Consider the following 17,050-nt stretch of genomic DNA (forward strand, 5'->3'; position numbering starts at 1 on the left):
ATAAACAATTGAAATGTGAAAGAATAGGGAAGGTCGAAAAGAACAAAGTAAAAGTGAAAACTGATTATATATATAAACATATTTTGTGTTAGTGTGGTGAATATAATAATAATAACAATAATAAAAATAATATTATTAATAATAATAATATGAGAAAAAGGTCAAAAATGCCCTTAAACTATTTGAAATGAATAAAAATGCCCTCCGTTTATAGTTTGATCCAAAAATGTCCTTGCCGTCAATATTTTGGTCCAGAAATGCCCCTATTGTTATTTAATGGGTCAAAAATGATTTTTTTCAAATAAATATATTATTTATTTTCTTTTTGAACACATTTTTTTCTTAATAATATTTTTTTTATTAGCAAATATTTATTCTACTTCAATTAGAAAAAAAATAAAAATATTTCTTATTTTATTATAATTATTTTCTACTGTTATTTGAATAAAAATTAATGATAGATTTATTATGATCTTATATATATGACATATATTATCCGTTAAAACTTAGAGTACATGAAATTATTCTATTTTAATTGATAAAATGAGATTACGAAGAATAAAATAATTTCCTACATTTTTATTACTAAAGTGGTTTAAAAAGAAAGAAATCAAGAATATAGTTCCTTAAAATAATAATTTTATAAGGAACAAGATTTTTTTAAAAAAAAACATATTTATTCGGAAAATGATACTTTTGATCTATTAAATAACAATAAGAATAGTTTGACCTATTAAATAACAATAAAAATATTTCTGAACCAAAATATTAACGATAAAGATATTTATGAATCAAACTATTACCCTTTTTCCTTGTTATTACGATGAGTATTTAATTTTAAAATTGAATGGGACCAATTGATTGTTGAAGAAAGAAATAGGATGAGAAGGACAGGAAGGGAGTAAAACTAAAAGTAGGACCACAAAGTTAGTTAAAGTTGTGACAAGGAAGCAACTCCAGAGGCCGTAATGATTTTGATTATTGCTCCTACATCCTTCAAAAACATTTTAATTAAAAATATATTTTAGTATATTGATTTTATTAATGATATTTTAAAATTCTAAATTAAGTATAATTATTTAATTTTTTTTAATGCTAAGAATAGTATGAGGATTTTTTTTAATTTAATAAAATAGACAAGTAAAATAAAATAATTAGTTTTAATATAATAATCAAAATAGAATGAAACGGAGGGAGTAGTTAGAAATCGAGGCTTACTTACAAAATAAAATAGCCTTAGAAACTAACCAAAGTAGACTTTATTAATTAATCAAAAATGAACATCATTATTTGAGATAATTCTAGCTATATTCCTTGAGCTTTAAATCTTCTTCTTTCACCTTCCTATACTTTGATGCCACGCCAATATTACTAGACTACCCACCCTGCTTCCTCTTTCCATTTCCAACAGCTAATAGTTAATATGTTTCTTTGTGTGGGTCTATTGAGATTTTTTTTTAGTATTAGTGTGGTGATTATACTTTTGCAACTTTCATTAATTATCATATGATAGCTTCTTATACTTAAATGAAAGTACAAATATCCATGAAAGATGAGAGATTTTGAGATATATAATTGTACTTATTCAGTTTTTTTTTTATAAATATACTGTTCGAGTTATTTTGTACATACCTCGATTAATTTTATGAATGTGCACTACTTCTCACCATCAAAGTACCAGATAACTTTGTTCGCTTGGATATATGGAAAGAAATAACTAATGAATTATTTGATTGATTTTTCAATATATGTATAAGGTCGAACTTAAGTTAATTAATTATGAAAGGGGCGACAAATGAGCAATTTGGAATCAAAATGAGTCGAATAAAAAAAGAGTTATCGCCTAACCCTGCTCAAAGTCGATTGGGTCGAGATGTTAGATCAAAATAGACTAAACTATGAATCATAACTCAATCAGTCCTTACCAATGTTTCTTTCTTAATAATTTTAGTTAATTAAAGTACAATAGAAGAAGCAAAATTTTACTTCTTAAGTTTTACTTTCTCACAAGTCAATATTATGAGCTATATATTTACTACAAAATAAGTCCAATTTTTAGGATAGATTGACTGAATTAATAAATAAATGAATCATTAATCTGCCAAATTTAAATTAGTTGGGTGAATCTTATATTAATGAATTAATTTTGTCATTCTTAAACTATATGCTATCAGATACGAGAGAAGAGGAAATAGAGCCCAAATCTATTACTAATTTAGTTTTCGAGTTTCATTTTTTTAATGGGAAGTCCGATGGAAGGGGATCTTTGATGCGGCATTGCAAATGGCTGAGAAATCGTCAAGGATGACTTCTTCGTTGGCGGAACGAAGGGCTAAATCTTTTTGAATCGAATGGAATTTTGTGAGAAATGCGCAAATTCGAATAACGGCTACAAGGGAAAAAACAAAAGGAAACTGTACCCGACTAGGGATGGACAGATCCGGGTTGGTTGGTCCGGAAAGTCATGGGGGAGGCAGACTAAGTAAAATTTTCTTTTTGCCTACTCCTCGAAAAGAGCTGATTCAATAGACAAATCGAGCAGAAAGGGAGGAGGCCTTTTTCTTTATATTTCACTATTTCAGACTAACATATGAATTGATTTTGTTATTCCTAAACTATAGGCTACCACTAACATCCGTCCAGCATAAAGATGAATGTCCACCTGGTAAATCACTTGCTTTATACAAATGAAAAGTTGATAACTCGGTTGAAATCATTGAGATGAACTCTCAAAAAATCATTTTATATCTTAAATTTTCATTTTCTAAGTTATAGAGAGAATATATATATAACACAAGATAGGTTAATATATGGGGATTGGGGACAAGGTAGTAGTGAAGATGCTTCATGTTTAATTTGGATCATTACCTGCCCTCTTTTTCACTAAATAATAGTAATAATTAGACGAAAATTGATAGTGACAAATGAATTTGGTAAACAAAAATTAATTAGAAGAAATGTATGTTCTGAATGCCTTTATCCAAAAATTGACAATAACAGGTTGGTGACATAACGTTAATAATAAGTAATTTTCAGCAACATAGGAGTTGACTATTAGTGAGAATTAACATATACACAACCATATGATAAAGTCATAAAGAAATAAAATTAGTTAGCTAATTTAGTTGAGCAGTTATAATCAAATTAGGGGAACATTATTTTTAAAGAATAACCAACTCGTAATATTTGATTTAGCCTTCCATAACAACTTCTAAACCTCGGAGAGTATATTATACAACCAAATTTGTGGGGTCCCCTTGCGTATTCATTCTCTCATAACGGTTTTGAAAACGATTTATATTATTTTTTATTTTAATTTGATATAAAATTTAAGTAACAAAAAAAGAATTTTGCATTTTGTTATTTCAAAATATCATTTAATGTTATGATCTTAAATATGTCTTGCATATGAAAAATTTAAGTTAAAAAGTTATCAAATAAAAGATATTTTTTTAAAAAATAGACCGACTAGAAAGAAAAGTATTAACAAAAGAGGACTAATTTTTATACACGGATAATTTGTATTTTTACATTATCGTAGCAAATAACATGATTTATTTTCTAGAATTTCAGGTTATTAATCTCACTAATTATGGATGATAGTGTAAATTATTTAGGGCTCATTTGGTTAGGGAATAAGTTATTTTGAGATTAATTATTTCAGAATAATTATTTTATCTTCAAAGTAGAATAAAAATAATATTATAATTCAGAAATAACTAATCTCAAAATAAATTATTCCAAAATTTTATTCCGATCAAAAATAAAATAAACTCATCTTAAAATCCAATTTGACCGTCTCAAATTCCCCGCCAAAAGTTCACCTCCATGCCGTAGTATATACTTGAACAACTTGTGACCTAAGCAAGCAAAGTTCTTGCTACCCCATCTATATATATATATATATAATATTGAATCCCCAAGCACGAGTTATGCTTTGTCTCAACAACTCAACGAAGACCTTAATTGCTTTCTCTGCTACTTTCATTCAACTATCGGATCATCTCTTCCGTCTTAGAATTCTGAATTACGCAGCTCCATCTTACTAGCACGACTATCTTCAGGTAGATTTTCTGGTGCCTTTTCTCCTCTTCGTGATTTCATTTCGCACTTTCATTTGATGCAATTTGCCTATTTCATTTGATTTTGCTTCAATTAGTGTTATCGTGATTCCTAGTTTGACTATCTATGTGAATTCTCCTTTTGTTGAGGTATTTGTTCACTGCAATTTTGTGAAATTCTCTATTGCTGGATTTTGGTGCCTTTTCTACTCCTCGTGATTTCAGTTAGCATTTCTATCCGATGTGATTTGCATACTTGTTGCGTCTCTTTGTTTTATATGCTTCGATTTGTCTTGTGTGATTGGTAGATTCTATCTATGTGAATTTCCGTTGATTTTAAGTATTATTTTGTTCAATTCTGTAAAACTCAGTACACCAGATGAACTGTGCTTGAAGGCTGGTATTGGCTAGTGTTTTGGAATGTTATTCTGACATTACTGATAATTTTCTACTTTAACTTGCAGCGAAATGCTTTTTCTCCTCTTTGTGATATCATCTGCTAGAATTCTCGTCTGATGCGATTTGATTATTTCTAACGCTCCTCTCTCTGTTTTGGTTCAATAAATGTTTTGTGATCCCTAGGATTTTGAATCTCCGCTGTTAATTGAGTAGTTGTTCTGTGTAATTCTGGAAAATTGAACTACAGAAGATCAAACGTGCTTGAAATTTATTCTTGACTTTTTTGAAGTGTTTTTCCAAAAATTACTCATCATTTCTGTTATCAAATTGCGGCGAGATGTATTTTCTCCTCTTCGTGATTTCATGGCAGTTGTGAATAAGCCATATGTTTTACTTTTACGTCTCTGGTGTTTGTTATGCTTCCATTAGTTATATGTGATTGTCAGTGGAGAAGGTTTTATGTGTTTTGTAGGTTCAACATCTCTGCAAATCTCCGTTATTTTTGAGTACTTGCTCTGTGCGATTTAGAAAATTCGTTATACTAGAATCAAATGTGCTTGAAATTTTCTGGCACTATTCAGTGTTGGGTTGTTATTTGTAATTACTGATCATTTTCTACTTATACTCTGTTCTCAGCAAAATGCAGAACGAGAATCCTTCAAGTGATGGCCTCAACACCAGCACCGCCGATGCAGCTACAGTCCCGTCCGGCAACAAAAATTATACTTTCTGTGATGCAACTTCACCACACTTGGCTGACAATCCATTTCTCTCACCTACCTCAACTCAACAATTCGATTCCTCTGAATTCATCCCCAACTTCTACTCAACTTTCTCTCGCAGCTCAAACTCCCCTTCCCTAACCTCCTTTGACGACGATACTGATGACATCGTCAATGATCGCCGCCTCCACCAAGCTAGCTACATTCTCGAGTACCAGCAACTCTACAATCGGTACACTCTCTGCCTCGCTCATCTGCAGGAATCTATCAAAGAAGTCGAAGCTCTTCACCAGGAGAACGAATCTCTCCGACTTGTTAACACCGATTTGGATCGACGCCTGAGCGTCCTCACGCAGGCCACCATACAAAACTGTCTTCTCTCTGATTTCAATCGTTTTGGTATGGGAGTCAACCGAGATAATCAAATATCTGATTCCAGACCCTCGAACACCAGGCAGGGGAGCGTCGTGGAAACGAACCGGCCTGAGCGAAGGAACGTCGAACGAGTCTCGCTGCCAAAGAGCATTTCTGTCCGCTCGAGCGGTTATCTCAAGTTGAAAGCACAAGGTGGAAACAATGGAGGTCCCAGCCAGGCAAAAGCTCGGCAAAAATCTACGGTTCCACCCCTAATCGAATCTGTGAGCGAAAATATTCATTCCCCTTTCTTATTCATTTCCAAGTATAATTGATTAAATCTGAGTGATCATATGAATTCTTGATACGTATTTGGTTTGATTTCAGTTTCATCTAATTTGTCAATTGTTAAACAATTAATAGTAATCCATAATCTTTGCATTAGTAGTCAGTGCAGTGCAATTTGATTGATAATTTGGTTCTTTTTTTGTTTGCCCTTTTTTTTTTTCTGGGTGTGGCTGCAGCAACAAAGAGTGTACGTTCCTGGAGGCAAGAAGGAAGAGGAGGCAGTAGAGTTTGACGTTTACAACCAAGGGATGTTGAAGACAGAGCTGTGCAACAAATGGCAGGAGACTGGGACTTGCCCTTACGGAGAAAACTGTCAGTTCGCTCACGGTATCACAGAGTTGCGCCCAGTGATTAGGCATCCACGCTACAAGACAGAGGTCTGTCGGATGGTCCTAGCAGGTGATATGTGCCCCTATGGTCACCGTTGCCACTTCCGTCACTCTCTCACTGAGGAAGAACGACGAACAGGTCCTGGCCTTTTCTGATGGCTCCATATATCTTCAATTGATTTTTAGGTGTAAAACTGCAATCGTATGTTCAATTTCGCATATTCGTAATTCCCCCAATAGCAATAAGATGGACACATCTTCACAAGTATTACGTGTATAAAATACTTGGACAGACAGGAAATTATGTGATTAGGATTACCTTGGAGGTGAAACCTGGCCACCTGCCCAAGTCACAACGCATTCACACTGCAAATATATGAAAGATGTGGAGTAGATTTCCGGAACTGGAGACACATATAGGGGAAGTCAAAATCTTTTGTTGGTTGTTCTATTATTTTGGGGATGCGGTGGAGAGGAACTTGCAACATCCTTTTGTAGCTAATATTTCAAGTACTCGTGTACCAATTGTGGCAAGGGCATGGTGCAGGAGAATTAGGTGTTTAAAATCTTGTAATGATCATAAACTGTTTAAGGCAGTTGTCGGTTCCAATTGCAACTTGGTTTATGAAGGAGAGACTTACGGTGTTCAAATAAAATTGAAAAAAATCCACTTGACTAAACGTCTAATTAAACCGACTTGACAAGGTTGATTTGCTTCTGTTTTATCCTCTTAATTTGGTCCACTGTTGATTCAGATAGAAAAACTAAGAAAATCGAAGCAACAAATTGACAATATGTAAATATATTGACTTCTAAAATAAATTCAATTATTAAAGTAGTTCCATATTTTTTGTATGGTTTGCAAACAAAAAAAAGTTGTACCAATTTAAAATGAAAGAGTTGTTGCGGAAAAAACATGTATATTGATCTATAAATCAAAATCTATTATCAATATATTCATTCTTATTTTAACTTTTGAAATATGTAGTGAGTAATTTCTTTATTTCTCTCGCTAAATTGGATAGGTATAGTATATATAAACAAAAACAAGCTTATGGGAGCATTGAGCTCCCTGATAGTTCGTTACTGTGTGCTACCAATTTGCATCTATAAAAATATTTTTCTTCTAAAAGTAATTTATAGAATATTTTCGCATAACCGCATTATTTGTAAACGCAGGAGGAACTCAACATTCTAATATGACCAAATATTTCTTTCTTGGCTCCTTCCTTAGCTAGGAGATCTATTACTTTCTTCTGCTCCCAATGGTTGTTACTTTATGGCTGAAAATTTTAGTAATTACATCAATGACCTGTATTCACGGTTGATTGAACTATAAATAACACACCCATGTTTAATCATCTTGATTGCCTCTGAGGAGTTTGTGGAGATTTCCAATTGGACTTGACTATTTTGTGCTACACTTTTTAGTCCTTACATAATAGCCCCAAAGCTTAGTTAAATATTTAGTAAAATTTGAAACATCTTTAATGAATCCAATAATTCAGTAACTTAAAATTTGGGATGCCTTTCATAAATACACACTCTTAGAATTGTAAATTCATTAGCGTAATAGTGTTTATTAGCTAATATTTTGACTAAGTCAACAAAAAGGAAATGTAAAGAGCATCATTTAAGGATTTTGCCAAGGGGAAAAAAACAAAAACATGATGAGTGCATCACATGTTTTTAGCTTAAAAACTATTTAATAATTATAAATATTTTTTAAAGTAATTAGTTTCTATACGGAAAAGGTTCAAATGCATTAGAAATAATTATTATTTGTCACATAACAAGTATATAATTTTTTATTCTTGGTAATAAATTTTACATTATTATTCACTACACAAACATTCAAACAATGTATTTATCACAGTTGAATAGGCATAATTAGTACTCGTAGGCGAACCAAACGAGCCCCATCAATTAAACCTCATTTGTTTCCAATTAAACAGTATAAATAATATAGCAGTCGATTAATTTTGAATAAACCCTCAGAGAACTGTGAATGATAAACTAGAGCGAATATATACCAAATGGTCTCTTTCTTGAAATCATTCGATGATAGCTTACCGCAAAATCATCCGGAGTTAGCAATCACCAACGATTTGTTGCTTTCTGGAACTAAGATTTACTTGGAGAGGTCGAATTCAAATGATTCGGCGTTGAATCGAGGGAGGAGATGGCAGGTTAATTTTAACATCAAGCGGCACATTGTTCTTGGGTAGGTTTTTGCTTCCTCTTTTGTAACTTTTCTTTTCTCTGGTTAGTAGGAAAAGTAGTAGCATCAAATAAGAACATAAGAATCAAAGTTTGGAAAATCTCTGACCTGGTACAATTTTCACCCTAATTGTATAGTCTGAAGACGAAATTGCTATTGTGAGAGTTTATGTTATTTAATTAGTGTTTGTATTTGTTATCTTAATTTTTTGTGATCTTGTTGTTTTCCTTATTAACATTACATATTACCGTCTGCTGCATAATATAGGCGTGTTTGCTGAACAAACTAGCTACTTAACGAAGGAAAATGGTGTTTTTACTTAAATCACATTGAGGAATAGCACAGTTCTTTGACACTCCTTGTGAAGATGCTCAAGAACAACTTAGACAGGTCCAAATTTTAATAGTTTGTATGATTGTCATTTTGATTTTCGAGATTACTTTATTACATTAGAGAATTGCACAATCCTTTAATCGGTGTACGTCCCAATAAAGTTTGATGTGCTTTTAAAGTCTTTTTTGGTAAAATTGTAAATTATCATTAACCAAGTAGCATCATCCACTGGAATATGTTGAGGTACAGCTAGCCATACAATGTTGAGTCTTCTCTTCTACCCCAACCTATTTCAGTAATGGAATAATGGCCATTATGAGTTAACTTATACCTCTCTTGTGTGTACCATCCCTTCACCATCTCCTTCAATGCATTAATCTTCTTCCTATACTAACTACAATATCCTCCTTCACCCATAAAATATCCTCCTTCTCTGACAAGTGCCAAAGTAATTTCCTAACAGAAGCAACAATCCAGCTTCTACAGTTTTTAAATTTCTTTGGACGGCAGACCTTGTCCCATGCCACAAGAATGCTATAGTAAAAGTATTATTTTTTATTTATTACTTTTTAACAAGTATGAAATTAACACTTTGAATAAATAAAGGACGAAAGGAATGAGTTTTGTGAACTTTCTTGTGTTGAAAATAAAAGAAAAAAAGGTGGTTAGAACATCTCTATTTTACTCTCTATTCTCTCTATTGGAAGAATAAAATAGAGAAGGGACACATCACCGTTGGTTAGCTATTCAAACTTTCTATTTCACTTTTTGAATATTTTTTCATTATTATATTACATTTCTACTTTTTATTATACAATATTTATAATTAACATGTTATAAATCATATAATGCCATTAATTAAATCTCTAATATTCGTAATTCTTTTTTAATGTAATACAATATTTAATATATATTATTATTCCGAATTAATAATATTTTTAAATTTTTTTTGTTACTTTAATTTTCGTCAAATATTTCAAATATATTATTCGATAGGATTGGATTATGCCGAATATGATATAACATTGTGAAAAATTAAACATCAAAATTACTAACTTGATGTTTTCAAAATTGTACCATTTTGTATCGTGAAAAACTTAGAAATATCATTGGACAAAAAGTGTTTCTTACGAATCAAACACATATACCAATACTATTCCTTCTTCTGGCAAATCAAACACAAATATTTCAAATATGTTATTTTTATTTTTCATCAAATATTTAACTGATATAATTTAGAATTTTTATTACTTTTCACTATGAAATGATATAATCTAGAGGCTACAACTCCAACGATAGAAATAGCGATAGATGAAAATCTCCGATTTGAACAATTTTTAGCTAGACATAAAAAAAAATAAGGAAAAATATATTCATTTTGAACTCCGTAATGCATTAATAGGACATTAATGGGAGCAACGTAATAATCTTGAAAGTTGAATATTTATGGAATATTTACATATTGTATTTCATTAATGATAACACTTTTATTTAAATTATCCATTAATATATATATTATTTAATATTTGCTTACAATTTATGTCTTGTTGAGTTAGAAGTGCTTCTCTCTAAATACTCTCTATTCTCTATATTTAGAGAGAGAAAATAGAAAGCGGATCGGAGATACTTGAGAGCCAGACAACCGAGGCCCACTTATGAACAATCAACACATTTGACTAGCTATAATCGCCCTTTAGTTGCACGTTTTACATGTGAATACTTTTTTTTTAAAAAAAATAATCAGTATTCAGTCTATTTTAAAAAAAAGTAAAAGATTTAAATATGTCATTGAATTTTGAAAAAAAATTCATTTATGCTATTGCTGTTTGAGAAAAAGTTCATCTATACTATTAATTTTTAACTCCAATTTTGCAAAACCAATCAAATAACTTTTAACACTTTTTCATTGAAGTTTTAAATCAAATATGCTTTTTTTGTTCATTTTTATTCAAGAACACATGAAAAACTCCAAATTTTCAATTTTTTCATTTTTTTACGAAATTATCTCAAATTTCAATAATAGTATCGCTCCGTGCTAGATATCAAAATTCAATATCTTTAGAGCTTAAATTCAACTTAACCCAACAAGACACACTTAGATTTTTTTTTAAAGTTTTAAAACTTTAACCTCCTTTAATGATAAAAAAATTTCCACAACTTCAAATTATTTAAAATTTTAAACATAAACTTAAAAAATATTATGTTAAAATTTACTATATCTATTGGATTACAAGAAACAATTTGTGATTTTTTCCTTTTAAAAAAAAAAGAAAAGAGGATGAAGTTACTTTACTTTTATTGAAAACAATGAACTTGTTTTGAAGTTTTGAGCAACTTTTCAAAATCAAACTAAAAACAAATAGCCCCTATATAAACTTAGTTGGTGTATGGACTCTCTATATAGTTGAGAAGTCCTTTTCCTCGTAATAGGGAATACTATTACAGAATGTTTGAATTGATTTATTTTAAATATTATTTTATTTTTAAATTTCTTTTTTTAGGGGGTGTACTTTTTTATTTTATTTTAAGTACTTATTTATTTATAAAAATATTTTTTAATGCAAATATTAAATTCTTTTGCATTACTAATATCTAAAAATTCATGATATTAGTAATGCAAATCTTAATATACAATAAAATATATTAATTATATATGTTATAAAAAAATATACCAAATAAAATACTATTAATATACTTAATTAATATATATATTATTTTTTACTAATACACTCTACCAAACGATGACTAATTCCATCCGTAGAATGCAACAAAAACCTTACGAGAAAAAGTAATCTTTTTTCTGTTATTTATTTTCATGAAAAGTAAATACCCCTCATGTCAAAAGCAAAATCCACTAAAATCTTTTCTTCCTCCAAAAAATCTTTCTTTTCTCTGTGCTAGAAACAGATTATTCATTATTTGGTACCAAATTACAGAAAACAGCTGCCATCATTTTGTCCTTTTGATTCCTTTTGATTGTCCTTTTGAAAAAAAAAAATTTGATTCCTTTAATCTTTTACAGCTTTATCTGAAATTAAAATGTTATCCAAACAAGAAAAATGTCATTCTTTTTTAAATAGATTTAAAAAAAGGATAATTCTTTTTAAAACAGAGGAAAAATGTCATTTTTTTCAAATAGATTAAAAAAAAGGATAATTCTTTTTAAAATGGAGGAAGTATATCCTTAATAATACTTATTTATGTATTAATAATCATTGTATTAATAATATCATCATTTACTATGTACTTGTCAATATTACAACAACAACAACAACAACCCAGTGAAATCCCACATCGTGGGGTCTAAGGAGGGTAGAGTGTACGCAGACCTGACTCCTACCAATGTAGGGTGTACTTGTCAATATTGAATAAGGTAAATAAACTGATACATGTACATTAGTTAACATTAATTGTAAATTTTGGACAATCATTTCACATATTGAATTGCAAAAGCAATTTTAAACTACATAAGAACTTTTTTTTTCTTTTAGTAAAAAGTTGATTTCAAAGTAATAAATATTTATAAAAGTTACTGTAGAAGGTAGTATTGTTATGTTAGATACAATAGTTAATTAAGGAAATAATTTATATAAGGTCGAATTTTAGTAAATTTTAAATTCTTAAATATTAGGATTTTAAGAGGGATTTGTCTACTATTAACTCTGCTGCCGCATGAACTTGAATGGCAAATAGGAAAAAGTTTTACAAATTAGGAAGTCTTATATACCTCAAATAAAGAACTATTTAATAACTAGTCTTTAAATTAAATTTAAATTATAATCATTAACAAAGTAGCTTAAATGACAGCGTATTCAAAATTTTAAATATTTTTTTAAATAATAAATAATAATTTTATCTATTATCAAATTTTTAATAAAAAATAAAAAATTAATCAACATTTTTAAGAATATACATATTTTTAAAGTAATATAGATAAATGTCTTACACAACTTTTATCGGTGGTCTCTCACACCAAATAAAATCTCTCTAAATAACTATAGGTGCGTCACACAAACTTGTATTGGCCGTGTCTCACATCAAATAATATTCTTTTTACTTTTATTTATCCATAATTGACTTTGTAAGTTTTTTTTAGAAATAATAAATGAATTGATATTATGATACTCATATTAACTAGCTTAAAAAATGAAAATGTTACTTTTTGTAAAATAAATAAATAAAAGTGAAGAAAGGAAGAAGTAACTTGTTTGGTATAAATAGGTGGAGAAGGATAGAGCTCCTCACCCTGAAAACACACACAAAGAAAACAAGGTGGAGAGAGCATTCATTCATAATGGCTATTCACAAAGTTAGCTTCCTTGCTTACCTACTTGTTCTCGGTAACATTTTCTTTTTTTCCTTTTTCTTCTTTGATACATTACAAATGTAGTGTTGCTTTTTCTTAATATTAAAGATCTATATTTGTTGTAGGGGTGTTTCTACATGTTGATGCCAAGGCTTGTACCAGAGAATGTGGTAATTTTGGCTATGGATTATGCCCACGATCTGAAGGAAGTCCCGAAAAACCTATATGCACCAACTGTTGCTCAGGCTATAAGGGTTGCAAGTATTACAGTGCTAAAGGAGATTTGATTTGTGAAGGAGAATCTGACCCCAGAAACCCAAATGATTGTACCTTCGAATGTGATACACAAATTGCTTATTCAAAATGTCCCCGTTCTGAAGGAAAGATGATAATTAAACCCACCGGATGCACCACCTGTTGCACTGGCTACAAGGGTTGCTACTATTTCGATCAAGATGGTGATTTTGTCTGTGAAGGAGAGAGTCCTGAACCCAAGGCAACTGCTTAAGTATTTCTAATTAATCATCTGTTGCTAACTATTAGTAACAAATGTATGCATGATATATGCTAATCTCTGTAATGTAGACATTATTGGAGTTGTTTTAGCCAAAGTGTCCAACAGTTTAATGAAGCACTAGTTTCATTTTATTTTTAAACTCTATAGTTTACCTTACATTTCAAAGTAAAATATGCACCAACCTATCTGAGATGAAAAATGTCTAAGGCATGTTTATTTGTACTTAGAAAAGGTGTTAAGCCATTTTTTTATTTGGAAATGAATTAGATTCTAGAGTTTTGGTAATTAAAAATCTGATTTGGTTTAAAATTAATTTTGGGCAGCCTGAACGTTTGATCGAACGGGTATATATTATATAAAATATATGTGAATGGTTTAAAGGCTGGAAATTTGTGAACCGTTGGATCAAAATAATCTGAAGGCTGAGATTGATTGTGTTATTGTGAATGAGGGGCACATGGATTGTTTTTTTTTTTTAATGACGTGGCTTATTCTGGTTGGAGAAAAAGGCATGGTGAGGATTGTTCAGTTGGATGGGATTGGATTGAATTGGGTCTGTATTTGGGCCGGGTATTGAGTCAAATTGGGTCAATTCTTGGTTCGAAATTGAAGAATAAATTGAGGTGTCAAAGTAAAAAAGTAAGGGAAAAATTATGCGGTGTGGCAAACCTACTACTATATTACGTGTTTAGGATATAGTTTAAAATAATTATGGCTTGCAGCAAACATAGCTATCTATTTACGCGGTATGACAAATTTTGCTTGCTAGATATACAAATATATATGTATATCAGTTACTATTATACAATTTGTTTTGACAAATATACATATATAATTCGATAGATATACATATATTATTCGCCTCTCTCCTCCCTCTCTCGATCTCGATCGCCTCTCTCTCCTCTCTCTCAATCTCGCTTGTCAGATATACAAATACATATGTATACCAATTTCATATATACAATTTTTTGACAAATATACATATATAATTCGACAGATATACATATACAATTCGCCTCTTGCTCGCCACTCTCCTTCCTCTCTCTATCTCGCTCGCCTCTCTCCTCCTCTCTCTCAATTTTGTTTGTCAGATATACAAATATATATGTATATCAGTGTTTATATATATCGATATACAAATAATTTGTGGGTATAGCGTTTATATAATTCGCTACGTCGTTTGTATAGTGGCAAATTTATGTATGTCATTATAAGTAATTAGGGAAACTATATATGGGGGAATTATGTTTAAAAGGTTTAAAATTACCCAAAAAGTAATTTGAAAGGGAAACTTACATAAATATTCTCTATTAAGAAAATATTTATCATTTATATCACTAATATTTTCTTTTTTGCTGAACACTTATAATATATTTATAATAATGTTATAATACATATTACATAGAATAATTTATAAATTACATATAAAACAAGTTTTATTGATGGATAATATATTTATCACACGCTTTAATTCACTTATAATACATTGTGTCAATTTCTTACCAAACAAATATAATATATTTTAAAATATTTATAATATATTTATATTGCATCCATAATTCACTTTTAATACAAGTGCAGATTAATCATAGTATTATTATATATTGCTATAAATTATAATAAATAAAAATATATTACTAAAATCAGTAATTATTTATTAAAAAGTACTCACCCAAGTAATTTTTTCATTTGAAAATGACTGGATTTTGGATTGGTTAAGAGTAAATCCGAAGTTTTCATTTTTTTTTTTAAAAAAAAATTAATCAAAGATTGCTTCTTTGTCTCCAATTGATCTTTCAAAATATATATGTATATGAACTATATAACTATTTTAGTATACGTATTTGGCTTTAAAAAAGTAGTGAAAATGATTAAATTATTCTGAGTAATAATAATAGAGTTAAAAGAAGAAATTATGGATGCCCATATTGATACCGAAGAATCAACACGTCTTTGTGTAATTTTAATATGAAAAGCAATTAATTGTATTTAAGTATAATATATTTGAAAATAAGGTAGAGGACAGAATTTTTTCAAATTTTTATTGAAACTAGTTCTCAAACACGTGTGTTGCACGTGTATCTCATTATAATTCGTATTAGTATTCTTAAATGATATAAATAGGCTTTTCAATTTCTTCTACTGGTCATTGAACCAATTGCTTCCCAAATTTGTTCAGCCAAATTTTTCTAGGGAACGCCTGAAAACATAAATATTGAAGTATGTATGTGGTGAAATTTGTAGGAGAAAAATATAAGTGCAAATTCATGAATGATTAGTCTATTGAATTAATATTTATTGTCATTGCAAAGCACTAATGTCTAGAAATTATTTTCAAATTATGAACTTGAGAATACCCTTTATTTTCTGAAGGTGAAATCTTGTGATTCTCAATTATGTTATGTCAACCTTATGATTTTATTACGAGTTTTGCATTGACCATGTTTCATGTTTCTAACGATGTTTAAAAAGACTATGTCATATATACTTTAGCAGCTTGATCATTGCATTATCACATTTTATGTCATATATTCCACATTCCATACTCAGTACATTCCATAGTACTGATACCATACTTCTTTTGCCTATATTGTTTTATAATATAGGTCACGACGCTCTATTTCACGCTCGCAATTGACATCAGATCCTGTAAGTGTACACTGTTTGGTGAGTCTTTATAGTTCGAGGGCATGGCCACATTCTTTTATGTCATTTTCATACTTGTTTCAGTTTCAGATTTATTTTGTGAGCTAGGGCTTGTCCTATGCCAGTATGCCACACTTATGATAGTAGAGCCTTGTGACTTAATATGATTTTCGCATCTTCAGTTGTTGTACTCAGATTTCTCCTTATGTTGAGATTGCTATTTTGAGACTTATCTTCCGCTCTTTAAGTTACTTGCTTATGTTGTTTTATCTTAATATCATGCTTATATCAAGAGCCTTGTTTAGGGTCTTTCAAAATTTTATTCGCCGTATCACGTCAAAGAAGTAGCTTGGGCTGCGACAATATTATGAGATCGTCCTTAAAAGATCTATGATAACATTTTTAGAAATCAAATTCCCCAAAATTATAGATGGTGTAAAATAATACATAAAAGAGAATGGTTAGAAATATTGAACCCGTTTTTATTGTTCTTTCATTTTATTTCATTCCTTTGATGTTATGTCTTCACCATCCTAGTTGAAACCTAACTAACTAACTTATAATATTTTTTTTTTAAAAAAAGATCCAGCTCACTAATTGTGTGCCCTCTTCTCTTTTGTACCTGTTTTCCCCCCCTAATTCAGCCTTATTAGGTAAATACACCGACCCAATTCATAACCGTAGCCTCCTATCCCTCTTCTCAACCATTAGATAATTATTGGAGACTCTTCTATGAGAAACAAAAGGAAAATAAATTAAACATTCTTCTGCAATTTGGTAAAGGTATAGTGAAGAGTTGCTACCTTTCAAAATT

General features: G+C 30.0%; 2 protein-coding genes and 1 long non-coding RNA gene across 3 annotated transcripts; all 3 read left to right on the top strand.

Annotated features, from left to right (window-relative positions):
- The first annotated feature begins 3,904 nt into the window (after positions 1-3,904).
- On the top strand, positions 3,905-6,478 carry LOC129873605 (zinc finger CCCH domain-containing protein 14). The gene is made up of 3 exons (XM_055948730.1): positions 3,905-4,064; positions 5,097-5,820; positions 6,061-6,478. The coding sequence occupies exons 2-3, from the start codon at positions 5,101-5,103 to the stop codon at positions 6,367-6,369; spliced, it is 1,029 nt and encodes a 342-aa protein (XP_055804705.1). The 5' UTR covers positions 3,905-4,064; positions 5,097-5,100; the 3' UTR covers positions 6,370-6,478.
- A 1,611-nt stretch (positions 6,479-8,089) lies between these two features.
- Positions 8,090-8,945, top strand: LOC129874459 (uncharacterized). The gene is made up of 2 exons (XR_008762898.1): positions 8,090-8,437; positions 8,702-8,945. It is a non-coding gene; the product is annotated as an uncharacterized LOC129874459 (long non-coding RNA).
- A 4,052-nt stretch (positions 8,946-12,997) lies between these two features.
- On the top strand, positions 12,998-13,721 carry LOC129873420 (wound-induced proteinase inhibitor 2-like). Its single transcript, XM_055948514.1, has 2 exons — positions 12,998-13,107; positions 13,199-13,721. Exons 1-2 carry the CDS (start codon positions 13,062-13,064, stop codon positions 13,579-13,581), a joined length of 429 nt encoding a protein of 142 aa, XP_055804489.1. The 5' UTR covers positions 12,998-13,061; the 3' UTR covers positions 13,582-13,721.
- The last annotated feature ends 3,329 nt before the right edge of the window (positions 13,722-17,050 follow it).

This window comes from Solanum dulcamara, chromosome 11 (assembly GCF_947179165.1).
Source record: "Solanum dulcamara chromosome 11, daSolDulc1.2, whole genome shotgun sequence".
NCBI classification, from domain to species: Eukaryota; Viridiplantae; Streptophyta; class Magnoliopsida; order Solanales; family Solanaceae; genus Solanum; species Solanum dulcamara.

Coding starts and splice junctions, on each gene's coding strand:
- LOC129873420 (XM_055948514.1), top strand. CDS start 13,062: ATGGCTATTCACAAAGTTAGCTTCCTTGCTTACCTACTTGTTCTCG. Junction 13,108..13,198: donor TGCTTACCTACTTGTTCTCG/GTAACATTTTCT, acceptor TATTTGTTGTAG/GGGTGTTTCTACATGTTGAT.
- LOC129873605 (XM_055948730.1), top strand. CDS start 5,101: ATGCAGAACGAGAATCCTTCAAGTGATGGCCTCAACACCAGCACCGCC. Junction 5,821..6,060: donor TTCCACCCCTAATCGAATCT/GTGAGCGAAAAT, acceptor GTGTGGCTGCAG/CAACAAAGAGTGTACGTTCC.